General features: G+C 42.8%; 1 protein-coding gene across 1 annotated transcript in view; it reads right to left on the minus strand.

The window, feature by feature from the left end:
* Positions 1-454: 454 nt before the first annotated feature.
* The window catches only part of ATP9A (ATPase phospholipid transporting 9A (putative)), a 113502-nt gene continuing 92440 nt past the window's right edge, over positions 455-21516 (minus strand). The window contains exons 19-28 of the mRNA XM_066623313.1: positions 21281-21379; positions 20351-20440; positions 20087-20231; positions 17600-17664; positions 15228-15383; positions 14507-14571; positions 12469-12577; positions 12313-12370; positions 8156-8359; positions 455-6667 (exon numbers count right to left, since the gene is read on the minus strand). Of these exons, the coding sequence (XP_066479410.1) occupies positions 6531-6667; positions 8156-8359; positions 12313-12370; positions 12469-12577; positions 14507-14571; positions 15228-15383; positions 17600-17664; positions 20087-20231; positions 20351-20440; positions 21281-21379 (1128 nt within the window). The 3' untranslated portion in view covers positions 455-6530. The remainder of the gene's footprint in view (positions 6668-8155; positions 8360-12312; positions 12371-12468; positions 12578-14506; positions 14572-15227; positions 15384-17599; positions 17665-20086; positions 20232-20350; positions 20441-21280; positions 21380-21516) is intronic.

Genomic DNA, 21516 nt, shown 5'->3' on the forward strand with positions numbered 1-21516 from the left:
AGTTTTATTCAGAATGTGTGGAGTAGGTAATACTTCCTGGACAGGGAAAGCTAGCACCTCAGAGAACTAGATTCCAAATTTTCTACCTGACATCTTAATTTACCATGTGTAAGGAGGCTCGCTTTTCTTCAACTGAACAAACATTTGATTCCCCTTTCTACATCTTGAAATTGTATAATCCTAGGAAGGTTCTAAATTGTTCGGATCAGTTCTGTGACAATTGCACTGCTTGTCAGGTTAATTCCTATTCAGTGGCGTAGCTAGAGGGGGTGCAAAGCACTAAGTTTTGCAGGGAGCCTCCCTGCAGCATTCAAGAGGTCTTTCCACCTCCCCTTTGAAACCACTCTGGGCATTCACCTCTGTTTTGCTTCCAATGCCCAGAATGGCTCTAAATGAGAGGGGCCACTTGAACACCATAGTGAGGCTCCCTGCAAAACGGAGTGCTTTGCATCCCCCTCTACCTATTCCATTGGTCCCACTGGCCTGCTACTACTGATTGAGCCCACATTGTTTTGCAGACACCTAGCAGCTGCTAGCACTGAAGTTCTGGCATATTTCTCCTTATGATCACTCTTACGCTTTAAGCACCATATCTTGAGGAAACATGGTAACTGAAACTGTCAAGTGAGTTGCCTTAGAACAGTGCTTCCCAAACTTTTTAGTCCTAGGACCCACTTTTAAAAATAGCAATCTATCATGACCCGCTAGAAAGAATATTCTAGAAAGAAATATTGTATTTATTAATAATAATAATCAGGGTCCTGTGCTCCCAATGCTGCTAGAGACCTTACATATAGGGCATGTGTGATGGCATTTGCTTGACTCTCTCTAGACTTGGAGTTCAAGGACTGCTCCCACAAACCTTTACAGGGTACCCAGAAGGCTGAACTGGAGAGCAGCATGTGCAGTTAGGGACTTCCAGGCCAGACAAAGGGCTGAAACTGGGTTCACATGTGATCTATGGTACACCAATTACTACAGAAAATTAGAAAATGTGACATTTTAATTTGGATCTATGAAGATGACATCATGCCCGCTAAAGATTCTCTTCTGCAAACTGTACAAGCGTGCTTATGAAGTAGTCTTTTTTTTTTAATGTTTCAAAAACTTATTGCAGCCCACCCGAAATCAGCTTGCCATCCATTCTTGGGTCCCAACCCACAGTTTGGGAAACACTGCTTTAGAAGGAATGGAGTGGGGGTAGGCAAATGGTGATAGGGAAGGGGGAAAGATAGAAGCCTGGTGGCTCCCAAAAATTTGTGCATTGAAGAATTAGGAGTCTTAAGACCAGAACAGAAAGGATTCTCTGCCCATACAAGAAGACTTATTATTTTAGGAGAGTTCATATCAGACACTATCAGATACTGTCAAATTCCACTACAGATTTCAACAAAAAGTTTGACAAAGGGCCTGTACATAAGCAGTGCTCTCTTCATATCACTCCATTGGTCCTACATGAACAATTTTGCTGCATCACAAACAAAAAGCAATTGGATAATCAGTAAGGTCAGTCCAGGAGCTTTCCCCAGATGATTGTCCTGTCCTGTCCTGTTTCCCCATCCCCACTGTTACTGGCTCTTGTGAAATTCAGAGCTTTTTCTAAAAGGTTGTGGAATATCTCAGGGCCCAATCTGATCCAACTTTCCAGCACCGGTGCAGCCACAATGCAGCCCCAAGGTAAGGGAACAAATGATACCTTGAGGAGGCCTCTGTGACTTCCTCCCCTCCACAGGATGCAGTACACACCCTACTGGCACAGCTGCACCAGGACTGGAAAATTGGATAGGATTTGGCCCTCAATTTCCTAGCTGGCAAACCAGTTTCTTGTTGGTTGCAGAGAAAAAACAATTTCTTTCCTCCCAGCTGTCATGTCGAATGTGATTGGGAGTTTGTATACAGTGTGACTGTGCAACTGTCACGAACACCCAGAATAGTGCCTGGAACATCATTAATGGTGAAAAGTATCTTCCCCCATAAAATGTTTGTACCCATTTCTGAACTTTTTTTTTGTTTCCAGTGTTGGATGCTGGGCACTCAGCATCAGGCCAGCTGCTGTACCAGTTACATGGCTTGGGTTTTGAAAGAAGAACTTTTCAGACTGGGTTCCCCTCTCCAGTGCACCTCCCTTGCTTCAAAAATGTGGCCAACAGCAGTACGGTTATCCTTTGGCATCAAAGCAGCCTCATTGCAGTCTCTTGCATTACATGGGAATAGGATACAGTGGTTATTGCTGCTGGAACCTTTCTTGCATGAGATAGCACTAACAGAAAAGTGCAAATTATTATTTTGTCTGAAATGGCTGTAGGAATGTGCGCAAATATACGCTTCAGGAGCAGGGAGGAAGAGAGAATAACATATGCAATATTAATAACTTAAAGTACTGCATCTAGTTAATGAAACGGAAATATGAAGAAAGGGTAATAGTGCAAAAATGAAGTGTTTTGAGTAGCCACCTGCAAAGGGAAATAGTGTATCAGCAATCTCTGTAAAGTAGTAGATGAGCTACAGGTATCTCTCCATTTTTAAGCAAAGCTGCCAGATTGTCTCTTGTCATACAAGATATAAAGCACAATTCACAGGGCCATTTGCCAACATAAATCCATTTGAAATGGATTGGAGTTCATTTCAGAGCTGTGCCCTTAATGCAATTCCCATTCTTTTAAGTGGGATTGTATATCTTCAGTAGATTGTCCCCCGATGTACGATTGCCAAGTTTCAGAAAATTAAAATAGATAATGGTACAGATATAAATTATCCATGGATTTTTCACCCACAGTTTTATCTTAGTGAGATGAGAAGGGCCCTTTAAATTAAAGAAAAGTTCTTTAATTTAATTCTTTAATTTAATTCTTAAATTAAATTAAAGAAAAGTTGTTTAACAATAGCCTCATTAATGCAAGAGAGGGCGGCCAGCTGACAATCCATCAATCATTCTCTCTCCAGGCACTTAGAACAGCTTCACTTCCAGGCAAGCGTCCCCTCCCTTCCCCCTAAGCACGTGAAGGAATGCTAAATGGCAGTGATTATCACCTCCTCTATTCTCCCCCCATCCCCCTCTGTGCTGCAGCTCCTGGTGAAGGGAAGGATTGGTGCCTTGGAGTGAAGCCTTTCTAAGCACCTGGAGAGAGACTGATTGTCTGCTTGATGCATCACAAAGGTCAGCAAGGCTGATTTAAGTCACTGAGCAAAAGGAGATTGTTTTTAAATGGATTTGTTTTAATGCAATGCGAATAACGAGAATCAACCTGTACTTCATTCCCCATCATGAGTTACATAGGGAAACATACAAAAAACTCCATTTTGTGTCCACAAAAACCTTTTTTCAACATACCCCATTTTTATGAGCAATTTTCTTCCCAAAATAAGATAGTTTTGCAGACATGCTCCAAAGAAAAGGAAATCAATTGGTGCTACTGGCCTGTTACATAACTTGCTATTTTAATTGATTTTTAAAAAAACACAAACACTCACAAAATTAAGCCATATAGCATAATTTCAGCAAGAAACACTTCACAGATTACAACTTTGTGCAAGACGTTAGCTACAAAGACAGGTCATCAAAGCTACATAACGCGTCTTACACAAAGCATTAACAGTTACTGCCACTAAATATGAGTTCCTTTGTCAAGTCATTCATCCAATAAATATTATGGAACCTAATTATAATTAATTCCCTTTCTCATTGATTTTGTTAATATGGTCACTAATGGCATAGCGATCATCCTTCAATCTAAACTGCATTGACTCTAAAAAATGAAGTCTACCATTGATGTTTCTCTGCTCTTGGACAGTTCCCATTTAGTTTCAACAGGGCTTGCACAGGAGAAAATGGCAAAATATGTTTCCTTGTAGGGCATGGTTATGCACACACTCAAGGAGGCATTCTGTTTCTGGAAAGGGAGAACGAGATTTAGTAGTGCAGTCTAGATTAGCTGCTTGTTTGATAGCCATTGGCCACTTGTTTTTATGGAGTCCACTCAAAAAAATCTGACCAAAAAAATAGCAGTGACATGCCAGAAGAACCTCTGTTTAGGTCTCACTAATGGATATCAAATGCACTTCGGGTCAAACTAGACATGAGTTCAGTCACATCACAGGTCTTAAAGCTTCTTTTTCTTTCTTTTTCATGTAAATAGCACATGCAGGAGCCCCAAACTATGAGACTATGGCAAATGGGTATATGAGAGGGTACATGGTAGAGGCTCTAGTCCTCCCTCTCCATGCATGCTATTTACACAAACACACAACAGCAAGCCCGACTGCGCCAAATGAAGTTACATCTAGGTTTAGCCCTTAAATGCGTTTTCTGTGTTGAAATCACACTAATTTAATTTGGCCTCTGGCGTCTCAATTAAAGCGTGCGGCTTTTTCTTCTGAATCAAATGTAGAAATGAACTGAACGTGAAACAACATTCTAGCCTGCAGATACATTTATCATTTACATGTCATTTAAATCCATCCACTCCAAACACCCAATGCAGCCTGTTATGGGAGAAGAAGGCAATGACTTCCTTTGTCATAGAGCAGTGATGGCAAGTGATACAGGGATGAAGGTTTCCTGCTTTTGCTTAATGGACTCCAAGAAACCTCTTGACCATTGTAGAAGCTTTGCAAATGGTAGCAGTGTGAGCTTTGAAAGCAAATCTGCAGGTAGGAGTTATATGCTCTGAGCTTCTTTGGAAATGGACAGCCAGGTATTGCTGAGTTGTCGCTGGCAATTTGGCTTTTCAAGGAAGCATGAGGTCATGAAGGGAATGATCAGAAAAAAATTTCCTCTCTGCTCAGATGACCAACTATTCACCACTAACCCTCCTGAGCATATAAACTGGAGGAGGTAACATCATATTTTTAAAATTAGCAGCACAATTCCTTCCAAAAAGTTGAAGGTTACAGTAGTTTGTTCTGTACTATGGTTGTGTCATTCATATCACTAGCCAGCCCTGCCCCATTCTCTCTAACCTGGCATTTTGGGCCTGTCACTTGCCTTGTATATTTGGAACTCTCCGATACTCAGTATGCTCTCATGTTTTCTTGAGATGTATATGTACTCTGGTGGTCAGCAGCTTCTGAAAGCAGTTAAATCAAAGGTGTGGAGCTAGAGGCAGAAGCTGATCGGACACACCGGACGAGACAGATGCAAGTTGCAGATGAGAACGGAACTAAGCATTACCTTGGCAAATATGTATTGACTTCTTAACCGTAATGTGATGTGGAGTTATTAGCAGGGAGAGAACTGCTTAACCTCCACCTGCCAATTCCCCCATGCAACCCCTCTCTCTTTTCTCTTGTGCTTATCATCAGTCACAGAGTTGGGTGGGGGACCGCAGGGCAAGGGTTACGCAATATTGACGAAAGTATTGCTTATGATTTTGAAAGGTCCTCCAGAGAAGTAGGATGCTATTTGGTCCCTGTTTTGATCACTGTGGAATAATTTATTCAGGCCTGTACATGCCTATTAAGTATTCTCATAGCTCATTCTACCCTCCCCCCCCATTTTTTTTTAATTCTTCCCTTTTCTTGTTGGTGTATAATGTGTCCATGTGGTTGTTGGTTACTGTAGCTGTTGAGGAGCAGGGTGGGTTTGGAGATGATGGAGTTGGTTTTCAGGTGCATTTGGCAAAACTCAACAAAGATGCATTGTTAGATGCATTTGGCAAAACTCAACAAAGTCTCGTGCAAATAAACCATAAAAGAAACCCTCTCTCCCACAAACAGTCCTTCACTCCCAAATTAGTGTTAGAAGTGAACTTGGAACCCCACCTCACAGATGGTAGTTCCGTCCTTCAGGAACAGAGTTGCCCTGCGCAGCTAATATAGTGCCACAACATTCTAACACAACTTGTTTGTTCAGCACAACTGCTGAACAAAAACAGAATTTTTTTTTTACCAATGATATCGCTTCTCTTAAACTTGCTGAACTACATCACAGAAGGAAAGGACGGCTGTTCTTTCGCTTTGTTTCAGAATTGGTTACAGACAACCTTAACTAGTTGAACTCTGCAACCCTGGTTTGCATTGGAACACCTCAGAAGATTATGCCAACAGTGGACTATTAATGGCACAATGGGTCACCCATTTGAAAATCATTCAGGAGGCTTACAAAAGGCTTAGAACTGCCTGCACTGATGAGATATAAATAGTAACACAGGCAAAAGTGAGGAAAGAAAACAAAAAGGAAAAAGTTCACATGAAAAATCTGTCACATAAATAGCTTACTTAACCATTTCCAGGTAAGTTGATCGGCCCCCAACGCCAAGTCCTCCTTCCAGTTTTCATGCATTTGACTTCAGGTTAAATAAATATAAAGTAAGAAAATGGGATTAACAGTGTGGTGCCCATGACACTTCTTCCCGCTTACTTGACTGACTCCTTGGGGGAGTCTGCTTTAACTGTGAGCTGTCATGTTTCTAAGCCAATGCACAATCCGTATGCAACTGTCAGATGTAGCTCTCAGTGTGATGAATACGCATTTATTTTGTCTGTGAGCACTGTGCCAAAAAAATGAGTCTCTTCTCCATTGGCAGAACCACCTACGAAGTGAGTTTTGAGTAGCTTGGGGGAGAAAACTTTCGCCTCAGGTACTTCAGAACATAGAGAGGAAGACAGCTGACCAGAGTGATGACTGTCACCTTCCACACGAATGATAAGGTTGCAATGAAATAAACATCTGCAGGAAAAGAAAAAAGAAAAAAAGAGAAATGTCCCAAGCAGGAGACAGTTTGGAATGGGAGGTAAAGTGCTGCAAATGATGTATAGAAGAACACAGCAGAAAACAAGAACCATAACTAAAATACCAACACATAAGATGGTTCATCTTCGTTATTAGCCCTGCTAGTTTCATTTATTTAAAAAAGCTCTCAAGAAGAACCTAAGAGCCTTTAGACCTTTAAAACTAAGAGAAACTATTTGATTGAAAGAGCATGAGCTTCGGTAGACCTACTTCACTGATGTGAGAGTGAACTTGTGCGCTGCAAGTCAGAGATCAGCCAATGGAATGTTCACACTTGGTCTTCCTCCATCTTTGAAAGGGAGGGCTGGTTTGGGATTATACAGCCCCACCTCCCTGTCAACCTGGTTTGTGGCAAACCACACAGATTTGCCATATTGTTTGAACCCAACCAAACACCTGGTTTCTGACTGTGCTGCAAAACCTCAGAAAAATGTGCAATCCCAACGTTTTTCTCTGCTTTTTCATGTAACTCCAAACAGTGGTTTGGCATTATGTATGAATGCCTCACGTTTACTTGTACTGCATGTTGGGAAATGGAGGGGGCACAGACTGTCTTCTTTAGGTCTTTATCTCTGGTCATTATGTGATTTGTTGCAAGTTATTAATCACAACAAACACTCTAAATATACAATGCTTTTATAGAATTAATCTTGACTATAGTGCCAAAGCAGACCTTTGACACTGGCCAAAAATTGTGTTCCCATCCCTGCTATCTTTTTTGCGTGTCCTCGCGCAAGCACCTTTGTTGATAGTTACATTAGGGGCCCAGTCTTTCCTCCCCTCCATAGGTACAGCCATGCCCAAACAGGCATGCTTCCTGTTTTGCTATCCAGTGGAGGGGAGGGGGGTGGATCAGGAGGCTTCAGAGGGAGAAAGATTTAAATTGCCTTACCCCTCTACAAGCCTCCCAATTGGAAATGGGTCTCCTTGGATTGCACCAGCTCTTTGGCTGAAATATGGCTGAGGAAAGAAAGGCGTGGGGAGGCTGCAAAAAGAGGGAATAGGATTCGGCAGGCACCATCGCCACAAGATCCACCCCCATTATGCACCCCCTCCCTGCCTCCCCTGCAGCCTTATCTTCCTTGCTGGGCAGTTGGCAATGCACTGAAGGGTGCAGGAAGGCTCCAGCCTTCCCACCAGTGCTCTGACATTGCATTACTTTGTGTGCTGCCAGAAGTATATTTGTGACTGCTGTAAGCAGTCATTGCTGCAGGAATGCTAGTGCAAAGAGCCCAAAAGATTGGGCTACAACTTGCCTACAAATCAGATGAGTTCCTTGCCTGTCTTCCTACCATTGCAAGACAACAAATATAACAAATTAAAAAATAAAATAAAGAAAAGACATAGTTACAATTAAAACTGGCACCAGATTTGGCTTTGCAAATCTTTTGACTGGGAAAGTTCTGAGAAAGAAAAAACAATTACCAATGAATTCATGTAAGAAGACCAGCGAGGCAATGTAGCAGGAAAGGCTGAGTAATTCTGCCACTATCATAAGCCAGTGCCAGGACTGGATTGTCAGCGCCACCATCAACAGCTCGGTGAGGATCAAAGAGGTGAAGGAAATCGCTACGATGTGGACAAACTCGGATTCAAAGAGCAGCAGCGCACCATACATAATGATGCTGCCTATGTGGGAAGGAGAGAAAAGGAGAGTTACAGGACTTGCCAGTATAAAACAAAGCAAATCAACAGGACATCTATGTGCAGATACAGAAAATTATCATTCAAATCATGCTTATCTGAAACTCGGTGGAGCACCTCATGTTGCACCATGAAATTGAAGTTGTATATAAGTAGTACTCTTTTTTTAATCATATTGTATTATATATTTTGAATACTGAATCTCCTCATGTCAGATGGAAAAGCGAGACTGACTGTCCTCCATTTTCAGTAAGAGAGGGAATTATCATTATGATGAAATCTGACAAAGATGTTTATCATTCACACATGCAAGCCAAGAGTCGTCATGTGTTCGGGATAATCAAATGAATGGAGGTAATGTGATTCTATATTGTGAAACAGCCAAACATCAAAAAAACTTTGTTTTTGAGTTCTCCTAGAGAAAACTAAAGCCATATCTCTTGGGAAAACTGCAATATTATTATTAATACTCTGCCTTTCTCCCCAAAGGGCACCCAAGGTGGCTAACAATCAGTACATTAAAATACAATATAAAATACAGATAAAAACATTATAAAAACAATAAAAAACAAACAATATAAAATACACAGCAGATATGATTCTGTAGTATTTATTTGTTTTGATATTTGGTAGCCACCCTTCCAGCATACAGGTCCCAGGGAAGCATACAGTGAAAGATAACTGATAAAACAATATAATGTAATCACATGAGCCATAAGCAGAATAAAACCATAGCATTAAAAAAATCACAGAAGCAGCAGTGCTTCTCATATGACAAAATCCCGCAGAAGGATAAAACCACAGTTAAAAAAATCAACTAGTTCACACTAAGTAGACAAGAAAAAGATTCAGCAAGGAAGCGGGAGGTGCCTCCTAGAGCAGCCATCCTCAGTCAAATCCTTTTTAAGAAATCCTTCCTCCTGTGGGCAGAGAGGAAAGCACCCCAGTTCTAGACTACTGGTTAGCACCAACCATAGCTAGAAAACTGAGAAAGGGAAGTCTTTGCTTGGCAGTGGAATGTCATGAAGGTTGGAACTAGGCAAGCTTCTAAGGGAGAAATAAGTCAAAATTTTGCTACTTGTTTCACATTGCTGTTATGGGGCAATCCCAGCCCCAATATAATTTCCACTGCAGGGGGCCCTACTTTTTAATAGAAGGAGCTACTTCCTGCATTTCTTTGTTTAATGAGTAGTGAGCCAAAAGCAGGGGAAGTTACCCTCTGAGCATACTCAGGGTTAATCCACATATCACCCTTCCAATGAATGCCTGTTTAGAATCTAGAGAAAAACTACCTTCTACTAGCTACTCACAGAGCCAATTTAGTATTTCTGTAGCATGTCACATGCATTTTCTCAGCAATCCCTACAAGAGACCTGTAAGATATGCCAGCATTATTCACATATGGCGAACTGAGGACACAGGTCGAGAGAAAGTGGTTTGCTCAAGACTGTCAGGCAGGTTCATCCTTATGGTGGTTTGACTCTTCTGGAGACTTTGCAGCCCATAATCTGCACTCCACCAAGCTATCAGTATAGTCTCCTAAGGGAGACAAGTGTGACCATCATAATCCATCTGTTCTTGGCAGCTATCCTAAGCATACTTACGAAGCAGCAAGTCCCAAAGTAATCAGTACGGCTTACTTTTAAGTAAACATATTTAAGATTGGTGAGAGACAATCACTCTGCTTCCTGCTTCTGGCAGATTTGAGCACAGCTACACAACTTCCCAGATACTCAGCTGCAGACATAACTCATGTCATCAGCATGAGTAATCTGCACTGATGAGTAATCCACAGCTTTCGCATTATGCTTGTTTGAAGAACAATTCTACCAGTGACTCAAGATCAAGCCATAAAACACAGACCCAGAAGTAACCTTTCCACCATCTGGGCACTGCTCAGTTTGGGGCCATCCCTGATCTTGGGCGATAGACACTAGCCAAATTGCATGGTGTGATCCATCAAGAGGTGAAGTCATCTGACCTACAGAATGTAACAGGAGAAGAGTCTTGGCTTTAAAATCTTTCCCACGATGTCTCACTCTGACTGTTCAGAAGCTGTACTCTCTCTCTCTCTCTCTCTCTCTGTCTCTCTCTCTCTCTCTCTGAAGACCTAGACACTGTACTTAGAGTGCATTTGAATAGTCACTGCAGCTATAATGTTCTCTCCTGTAGCTCTATCAGCCCCTAAAACACTACAGTGGTTTTATATTTCTGGTCCTGTTCCACTAGTTCAAAGAAGTTACAATGATCACTTAAAAGGGTGGAACTTTGTCCTTCTGAATGCAAAGATATACTTGAAAAATGAATGGTGCAGCAATATTCTTTGGGGTGTGAAGTAGCTGTATTGGTGGCTACAGTAGCCCTGAGATGCCCCACGGACATTGAGCCATTACTGCTCTGAGGTGGTTCAAACCAGAGGATTCACTCTGAGACAAAAGTACGTCTCACCCTAAGCATTCAGCAACCCATTTATTCCCTAGCTCTAAGTCACATACATTTTCTAGCTCTAACTACTTCTGCATTGCTTCTGATGAGTGTAGGAATGCATATAGCAAAGACTTGGTATCAAAAGTTGGGGAGGGGCTATATAATGATCTCCAGTGGAGCCAACGCAAGACACCAGATGTCTTGAACTTGGCAGTGCAGTAGCAGGGTTCAAGCACTTTTTTCTCTCTGCCACCATAATAATAAACTTTATTTATATCCCGCCCTTCTCCCTAAAGGGACCATGACATCTTACTGGAGGAGACAATTGCTGCATTGCAGCGCCACCACTGCAGATGGCCAGAAAATGGCATTGCACTTTCCATCAACTCTATCAATAGTAAGGTAAGGTGCCATAACAGGACAACAGCATTTCATCCAATCCTACAGAGCTGCTCACTCAGGCCTGATTTCACTGACTGTGACTCATTTGCTTAGATAGAGACAAAATTGCTCTTAGGTTGTTTATCTCTCCTTGCCTGCCAGCTTTCGGACCACCAGCTCTGACAACCACTCTGCAAGCTGCTCTCTGCACAAGGAGGTAACGGGACTGCAGCCAATATCTGGGGAAATCTGAGAAGCCAGAGGGAGACTAAGCAGAACTTTCAGTGGTCAGTGAATCAGAGCAAGGGGAAGTCCAGTTTTCTGCAGAGCTCATCACCTCTCTTAAAAGTTAGCAGAAACCAAGCGTATCATTAACAAAACCATGAATTAGTAAATGTGCTTGCTTATTCAAGACTTTTCTGATATGCAGCTTTTTCTGCTGCATATCAGAAAAGCAGGTTTTTCTGATACAAATTTGGGGGTACAAAATATGGTTTAGACCAGTGGTTCCCTGCAACCTCCTCTCCAGACCTCTCCAATGCTGTCTGAAGATTTGAGTGCACTTCTGGTTTTTCTGTGAAAACTGGAAGTGCACTCCAATCCCCAAACAGAGCAATTTCAAACATCAAGAAGACCCACAGAGGGGATTGCAGGCCTCATGGACCCTCCTTGAAGCCAGCACAACCCTCCAGGTAAGGAGAAAATCTCCTGGGTTCCTGCAGTGCCGTGATTTTAGAGTCAGGCTGCCTCTGACTGCCAGATGCAGGGGAGGGCACCAGGATGCAGGTTGTGTCTGTTGTTTTGTGTGCTCCCTGGGGCATTTGGTGGACCACTGTGAAATACAGGAAGTTGGACTAGATGGGCCTTTGGCCTGATCCAGCAGGGCTCTTCTTATTCTTATGATTGCTGCAGCACTATCAGGACACCAATTACTGGGCCCATTAAGGGGGAATGGCCCGGTTTTGGTTCCCAAGTGTGGGTCATATTTTACCACTTTGGGAACCACTGGTTTAGACTTTGGGGGATTTTTTTTGATAATGGAATACACACACATCAAATTGAAATAATTCACTTCCTTGCCTTCATTAATCTTTTCAGAAGTATTGTAGAAGCAAAATGAAGTTTCTTACCTTGATAGATACTTATCAACACCCATATCAAAAATGTTTTGTATGATAGTGGCCTTCCCTAAAAATTAAGGAGAACAGAAAAACCATGAAAACAAGTCTACATATAAATGAAAGATTATATCCAGGAACCTGAAGACTGATAGAAAAATGTGGAACCTTCAGGAGATCTTTGTAAAGCTCTGGATACAGCATGGCAACTTCTGATTTGACATCCTTGTCCAGCACGAGAGAGAACACTGGAAACATGGTATAGATTGTAGAATACCTAAAAACATAAAGAGAAGAAAAGCTCATTGATTTCTGCATGGCTGCAAAAGGTATATACTTTCTTCCTGAGCAACCCTTTCCTGCACATTTATCAAAGGGATAACCTGCTTGAAAGGTGGCAAACAAATGTGTGATGGCTGACCATTTTTGTTGCTTCCTACATTGTTTATGATATCTGGCAATCCAAAAGTAATGGCTCTTCTAAGAATCTATTCAGGAAAACCTGAGTCCCTGACTTTTATTTGGGTTAAGAACAGCAGTGAATTTGTGGGTCCTCCTAATCAATTTCCCTATCCCTGTTAGAACACTTTTTTTAACATTATAAGCACCTGAATGTGTGTGAACTCCTTATTTATATCCTGTCTTTGCAGAAAAAGCTCATGGTGGATCCCCACAGATATCAATGAAACAAAAATTGAAAGCAAACAAAAAACAAAACAAGCCACCATTCAAATGGATGTTTTCCTAATTTTGCCAACTGCAAAAGCAAAGAACTTAGCTCCCAGACACTGGATAAGCCACAGTCCCAAACAAAATCAACCTCCCTCTTGCCCTTTCAGTACACTTTAATAAAGTATAGGTAGATGTAGAGATGCATACATCGATTGCACAAATTTGATATTAGTTCTTTTTAAAAAAAATCCTGAATATTCAGTTTCAGGAAAGGGAAGCACACTCTTCAGGACAGCAAAGATGAATACACTGGTGCCTAAGAACTGCTTCCCATATGAAATGTACATGTTTCATGTGCAAACTTCAAATGTAAAGTGTAATTGTAGCAAACAACTTGACTTAATGGGTTTATCACACAGGTGTGATAATCAGGAATCTGAACTGGCTATGCCTCTCTGGCAATGACCACAATATGCATTCTGGCATACTTGGGTGTGTTAAACAGTCGTGAGTGAGTGAGTTGGCATCCTTCAGTCTCGGAAGACTATGGTGTCACGCTCTGAATGGTGGTTCTGGAACAGAGCGTTCTCTCCAGTGCGCAAAGCCTGGGTAAAGTAGGTATGGAGGATAGGCTGTTACCCATGCAGCAAATCCCCCCTCTCCATGTCGCTGAAATAGTCCAATGGAAAGGCAGAGGCCAATACGGTTGGTTCCAGCGGCGTCGCAGGAGTTGCCAGAACATGACTGTGTTCAGCCATGAACTGCCTCAGGGATTCCGGCTCCGGATTTTGCCTCGAGGTTGACTCCTGAAGCCTTTTCCATAACTGGATGTAGCCACAAGGCAGTGGAGGTTTGGGATCAGAGTTTTCCTTCTCTCAGATGAGCTGCCTTCCCAGGCTGACGAGTCCCATCTACCCGGTGGCTGTTTAGTCGCCTCTTATGACAAGTACAGCCAAACTGAGGGCCTATTCTTATCCCCAGCCCCCAGGGGCATAAACAGTCGTAAGACAGAGCATTTAAACAGTCGTAAGACAGAGCATTAAAATTTTAAGCCGAAATGGTTAGGGCTTAGCCTCAAATCTTCTCTGCAATGCCAAGGCTCCACCTGGAAAACTATGAAGTGGGGCATTAATTGAATTTTCTTTTGCAAAGGGACACATTAGAAAGCATGGCAGTATTATTTTATTTTCTTCCATTTCAAAATTTGTATCTTGCTTTTCTTCCAATGAAGGGACACCGATCAAATGAAACCACTGCTTCCTAGTTCCCAAATGGACATTGCTTTAACAGCTGAAATCATTCCTAATAAGATCCATGTGCTTATCATGGTTGCTGGATAAAAGTCACTTTGAAAAGGCAAACCTTCAAAGTCTCATCTCTTTATTCCGATAACAGCAACTATAGCAGGAAGGAAAACAGTTCATGCTTTAGCCAGGCCAGAGCCACTCGCTGCCACGAACACTTCCTAACATACGAGCATTTCAAAGAAATTGCTTTACATTTTGAACTTCTATTCAGTTTTTTTGGCTCTTACCCAATAATGAGGAAGCCCTGGTAGAGGGGAACAGAAGCAAAGTAGAATACCGAAGAGAAAACAGCCTATGGAAGAAAAAAGACAGACTCTTTAGACTTCAGAGCAGGGGCGTCCAAACATTTTGGCAGGAGGGCCACATCATCTCTCTGACACTGTGTCGGGGGCTGGGGAAAAAATTTACATTTAAAATTTGAATAAATTTACATAAATTTATTCAAATGAATTTATTAGAGATGGAACTTATATGAATGAATGAAGGTCTTGCAGTAGCTCAAGGCCAGCCTTTCCTTTGCTGCCACTGCTGCATCACAGATGTGAAACAGCAAGTAGCAGAGCGAGCCCTTGTCCCACAGCTCAGGTGAAAGCTCGAACAGTCATCCTCACACTGAGAGCAGTTCTGTTGGGTCAGCACGGGCTCCAGCAAATCTCTGAAGGGCCAGAGGCTCATTGGAGACTGGGGGCTCCCTGCGGGCCTGATTGGGAGACCCCGAGGGCCGCAAGTGGCCCCCGGCCCAGGGTTTGGGCACCCATGCTTCAGAGCAACACCCAACTATCATGCTGAGCAGCAGGTTTGAAGATTCTGCATCACGATGCCATTGATGTTTCCACAGAATCACTGTGGTGGAACAGAATTTTCAGGCCCTTTTCCTTAAAGAGCCCCCCTCCTCTCTGTTACATGGGTAACCCAAAACACAAGAGGAGTTACAGCGGTGCGGTTTACCTGCATCGTACTGATGCACAAGCTTCTATGGATCACGAACTGGCTGAGCGCAGCTGATCTTTTGTAACTGTTCCGTCCGTGCACCATCAGTAACCTGCCCAGATGCTTGAACTGCGTGATGGAGAAATCTGCTGCGAGGGAAGCTTGCTTTCCTTCCTAGGGACATCAAGACGCAATTAGGAGAACAAATATCAGACCAAGGTAGCTGCAAAACAACAACTCCTGTCATAGAGAAGCTTAGACTATTCTTTTCCATTGCACCTACTCAGCCTCTGTCAGCCTGTACACCAGTAGCGGTCAAGTCATCATGTTCTGCTTTGGATGCTCTAATTAGTCCCACATAGACATGCTGTAGCTGTGGACATTATTCATGATTCCAGAGTGTCTGTGAATATGTCAGCAAGTCCCACCCCCATCATACTTCAAAGCCTTCTCCCCCATAATTTGTCTGTATAGAAAAATACTAAACCAGTTGTTCTCAAACTTTTAGCACCAGGACCCACTTTTCAGAATGAGAATCTGTCAGGACCCACCAGAAGTGATGTCATGACCAGAAGTGACATCATCAAGCAGGAAATTTTTAACAATCCTAGGCTGCAGTCCTACCAACACTTACCCAGGAGCAAGTCCCATTGACTATAATTGTTAAAAGCATATACGTAGTAGCCTGTTCAAAGTACAGATTTTTAACATTTGCAAAAACGCTGTCGCATACTATCAAGTCTAATGTACTAAAAATAAAACATTGAAATGGTTGGGGACCCACCTGAAATTGGCTCATGACCCACCTCGTGGGTCCTGACCCACTGTTTAAGAAACACTGCACTAAACTATGGGAGACATCCTCCATGAGATTTGGTATGTTGGGCAATTACATGGAGGTGACGGCAAAGCTTTGGGAGCACAGTGGGGTTGGATCCTCCCAGCGTGCCACAGGCGCTCTGTGAGCCATGAATGATGCCCGCCATTAGAGAGCATCTGCAAAGGGATGTTGCTAGAATAGTGACAGAAAAAGCAGGGCTCTTCCTGGAGTAGCACACTTTGGTGGGGGATTTTCACTGAGAGAATGGAGTAAAGATAAAACACATCCTACCCCTGCAGGATCCTAAAACACATCCTACCTCTGTCCTGAACCAGACTGGGAACCATTTAAAAAGTAGAATTAAAGTCCCTAACTAGAAGATTAATATCACATTTCAAGCATACAACCCAGTGAAGCAGACTTCTGGCAAAGAGAGGTTTTAGAACGCCCCTCCTGCACTTCATTTTCTGTAGTAAAATCCTCTTCAGCCTGTGGGTGGCCACTACAGATGATCATAAGACAAGGAGGTTATTACCATGTAGCTGTGCACACCCTGCGGTACATTACCAGTTAGCAAACAGTCAGCTGCGTTAACCCAAATACAAGTCTGTCGTTCTACAAACAAATCCTCCGTGTGCCTCAGAGTCCTGCTACGCGTCATACTTACAACGTGCAAAGCAGCCTGTTTTGTTTACAAGCGTGAAGATTTCCTCCCTGTAGGCAAAGAAAGCTGCAAGATGCTGTACTGACATATAATCCCCCCCCCTCCTTCCCAAATGCTAGGGATGATTAACCAAGTGAGAGAGGAAAAAGCCTGGCATGGCTCTTTCTTGGAACTACTGAGAAAGAAAGACAAAAGACTGTATATGGACATGGTCTTCCATGCTCTAAACCAGTGGTCACCAAATTCACAACCACTGTGTTCTGAAAATGTGGTCCCTGCTAGGACTGCAGCTTATGGTTCTGCTTTCACGCAGCTTGTCTTTGGAATAGATCTGGGCACCAGGATGCTCCTGGGCAGCTGTGTTTGTTGCCCAGCATCCCAGAAGGCTGTGTAACAGGACGTCTGGGCAGCTGCAGCTGCGCAGGAGATGCTGGTACCCAGATCTACTCCAAAGACAAGCCGTACAGAGGCACTGCAACCCCCACATTTCACTGCCCATCTGCTCAGAAACTCACACGGGGCAGCCGCTTCTGCTTCCCTTTGCCCCAGCAGGCTCTTCAACCTGATTTCCAGGCAGAAATGGCCACCCAGCATGAGTTTCTGAGACTGGCAGCAAAACATGAGAACTGTGGCACGGAACGGAAAGCCTCTACCACCACTATGCCACCCCCGGTCAGGTAATTATGGGATGCCAGATCCGGCCTGCAGGCTGTGATTTGGAGGGTACTGCTCTAAACAGGAAGAGCCAGATTGCTTTCCATGAGCAAAGTATAACTTGTAGCTCAGTTCACAGTCTGATGTACTGGTACAATCCTACTTTTTGTGTTGTAAAGCACATCCTCTGTGCTTGCATTACATCTCAACAGTGTTGGATTGAAACTGAAAAATGTTGCACTGCAGACTCACCTTTCCTTCTACCCCAACACCACAGTCTGCCTCCTGAATCATACTGACATCATTGCCACCATCACCTACAAGAGACAATGGAGAATCTTAGTGAAACCCTTATTTTTACTAAAGGAATGAATTGTTGCTCTGCTAACTGGTCTACCAGAATCCGCAGTAAGGCTCTTGACTCCAGCACAAAGGCACAACTGCTGCATCTGCACCAGACCTGGAACTCTGTGTTGCTATGCAAAAATGCATTGTTATCATTCAGGTTTATCTGAGCCAGAGCCCTGAGCAACTCCAGATCGACTCAGATCTGCACAAGCCACATCTTAATGAGAGGCTGCATGGGAAATAAATCAGAACTAAGAAACCCACTCTGACGATTTTTGTGTTTCCAGCTAACATGATAAAGGAAACTTGCGCCTTTCCCTAGTGATGAGATATATAGATTCTAAATGCATTTGTTCCTGGAGAGGAAGATCATAAGATCCGCTTTCATGTGTTTGCTGGGAGCTAAATGTAGGGGGGGAAAGCTGAAAGTCACCTATTTCCTTTTTCAGAATATTTGAAACCATCTCTAGTCTGCCTTGGTTCCCAGGACTAGATCTGGCTTCAGTTTCACCTGCTCTGCTAATCCTAGAAATACACAAATCAGTTCTGGCTTCACCATCCAAGGCGTGCAATGTCATCCTTTTGCACATTTATAGTAATGGATTCCAGAGCTTAATTATATATGCAATAACACGAAAAACAATACTCCAAATTTATTTGAAAAAGCCAGACACTCCAAATGTTGTTTACACAAATGTTTCACCAGGGAAATAGTAATGGTCAAATAATGCAGAATTATCATGTACAACTGAAGAGCCAGAAGGTTCTTTCTTGCTCAAAGTTGGGTTGATGGCAGTGACTCCATTCCAGTTTAACAGCAAACCATGGTTTGCCATTCAAATGTTGAACTTAAGATATGAACCTTAAGCTTATATGCTTTCCTTTTCTCTTTTCCTCCATATGTGAGGGAAAGAAACAAGAAAGTTCTACATCTAGTTCATGGCAACCACAGCTTGATGCTGCATTCAAGTGTGCCAACCATGTTCACAAGTCAGACCAAATCATGGCTGGGATCCTGTTTGGCAGACGAGCAATGGTTTGCCATTAGCCAGAAGCAGAAGCTTCTAACCTCTTTGCCTTGCACATGGAGCAACGGGTTGTCTTAATGTCTGCATTTAGCATGAGTGAGTTGAAGGACAGATTATTCCCCCACATTCTCAGTGCATGCTTATGGTCAACATAGAGAATGTAATCCATATTAGTAGTGTGATCAAAGCAATGTGACTAGCATACGAGATGTAATCTTGCTATCCTCTATCAAAGAAATGATTTTTGTTTTTGGAATGTCTTATTAAACAAACTTGCTGATTCATATATGCCAACAAAAAACAGGACTCTATATATGATTCATTGTCAGCCAAAACTTGCAATTGTCACCTAACAGGAACAGGCAGGCTCTTGTCTCTGGCACCACAATGAGTTTCAGAGACCCAGGAGGAGTATAGGAACAAGGTCCAAGTCCTTCCTCCCTGGAGTCCAGAAAAGGGAAAGGACTTTTGAAGTAGTTTTTTAAAAATGCATTTTGCAGTAGAGGGTGCAGCTGTAGACCACTGCAGAAACATTTCCATCTTCATAATAGGATGGGCATGCTGTAGGTGGAGTTTGCTTAATCCCCAAACTGTCTGACCACTAAGGTCATCTAATGAGGTCCTTCTGTGTGTATTGTCATCTTCTGGGGTATCACTGGGCTGGGATGTACAATAGGACCTTCTCTGTTGTGGCACTTCCCTGCCCCATGTGACTTAATATCTGGTAGTGTCTCAATGCTGAAATTCTTTTTGACAAGCTTTTGATTTACCTGCTGCTCAACACTGTCTAAGTAATGGGGGCCTCCGTGGCTTTCAATCTGCTACACTGTTACGGTTGATTGTCTTGCCTTGGATGGTTCCCTTTCTGGGACTGGAAAGACAGGATATAAATCCCTGAATAAAAGCACAGCATAAAGCCTGCTGGAGGACTGAGTACATCTTTGTGTGCTGTGAATGTTGCTTGCTTGCTCCCTGCCCTATTGGCCACATATACAAGGACTAAACCAGGCTCTGATCTGTATTGCTCATCTGTTTCTTGGTCACGTGATGGAATTTTGGCAACTGGCTTTTATTACTATAGCAATGTGGTCTATGGACAGGATCCTGAAAGAACTGCATGCATATGCAGAGAGCTTCCTCATGCCTGTGGGAGGTGGTTTTTAGCAAAATCCCTCACACCTCAGAAGGCGTCACTTCAAGGGGCTCCCCTGTCCTTCATGGGAGATTTTCAGAGGATGGGGAACTTATGTCAGAAAGGAGAAGCGACAAAATTCCCCAATCATGTTGCTTTGGATGCTATAACTCGGGAGAACATACATATAAAGCAATGCCAGGCTAGAGAGCAACAGCTGGAGGAGCCTACCTACTGCACAGGTCAATTTTCCAGTTCTCTCCTGAAGCAAGCGTACAATCTGAGCCTTCTGTGTTGGAGCACATCTACAACAGATCACTGCTGGACATTGACAAGCCAATTCCATAAATTCGTATTCGTAGTATTTCAGGCATACCTATTCAGTGAGACAGACATGCATGGTTATGTAGCACGCAATTTATTTCCCACCCCTCCCAAGACATAATCTTCTAGTAAAACCATAAGAATTTTTTAAAATAAGAGATGAACTCTCACCTCCAACGAATCACCAGAGATCACGAGGGCACAGTCATGCTTGCGACGGAAGGCGTTCAGTTCCAAGTGAGCTTCTCCACGGTTGGTCACCTAGAAAAGGTCAAGCAGGAAATGTCAAATGGGATGGGGATGGGACAGATTTCTCAGAAATCAATTATAACAAGACAGGATATAAAATTGCTGAATTAGAAAGAAATTGGGATCAATTAATCCCATTCAATGGCAGTCGAGGGGCTTATGGTCCCCCCGCCTCCTGACTGGCACCCCCTGCCATAGCATGCCGCGCAGCCGGTTTTGGCACGGTCGCATACTATGACAGGGAAAAGCATAGGATTGGGCTTCTTATCTCCCTACCTTGCTGTAACAAAGCCTAAGAACGAGAAACTGAAACAAATGTATACCCTTCCCTGGTCCAGCCTGCACTCAATCTTTTAGGTCATAAACTCCTTGGGATAAAAAACATACCTTGGTGAAGCACCATGCACACCGATGGCGCTATCTAAACAACAACTGGAACCCTGAAAGGCCCATCCGAACTGGAAAGCTATTTAGGCTGATTAGTCATTAGTAAAACGCTACGGGGCTTTTCGCCTCCTTAAGAATTTATCATGGGGGATCCAAGTGAACCACGTCAATCGTGCTTGCAGGAAAGAAAAGAAATAACCTTATGCCAAGAAAACATGAGAGGAAATGAGGGCTACGTTTTCACAGTGTTCTTTTTCCACTACTAGCGTCCAACTTCTATGCGCTCATCAGATGGCTGAAGGTGTGGTGTAAATGCAACGATGGTCTGAGAAAGATTAGGTTTGCAAAATATACTCAGATTGTATTCTAACTGCACATTGGAGCTGGTGTAAATTACTCCCCTTGATTCATAACGTAGCTCCTTAGATAACTGCTAAGCGAGCTAGTTTTATTCATATTACTCACCAGTCTAAATATATGAATGTCCTGTGTCCTGGTTACCAGATGTGCATTCTTAGCTGTACATGTGGCAGTTTCCAGTTTATCCCCTGTGAGCATCCATACCTATAATTGAAAAAAAGTATATTTAATATCCTAACACCAACAACAAAGTGTTTATCTTGTAGGAACTTTAGCATATACATTGTATTTAAGATGACTTGTACAAGAATCTCCTTCCAGTTCCTTTAGTCTTCCAAAAA

Source organism: Tiliqua scincoides, chromosome 4 (genome assembly GCF_035046505.1).
Source record: "Tiliqua scincoides isolate rTilSci1 chromosome 4, rTilSci1.hap2, whole genome shotgun sequence".
In the NCBI taxonomy this organism is placed as follows: Eukaryota; Metazoa; Chordata; class Lepidosauria; order Squamata; family Scincidae; genus Tiliqua; species Tiliqua scincoides.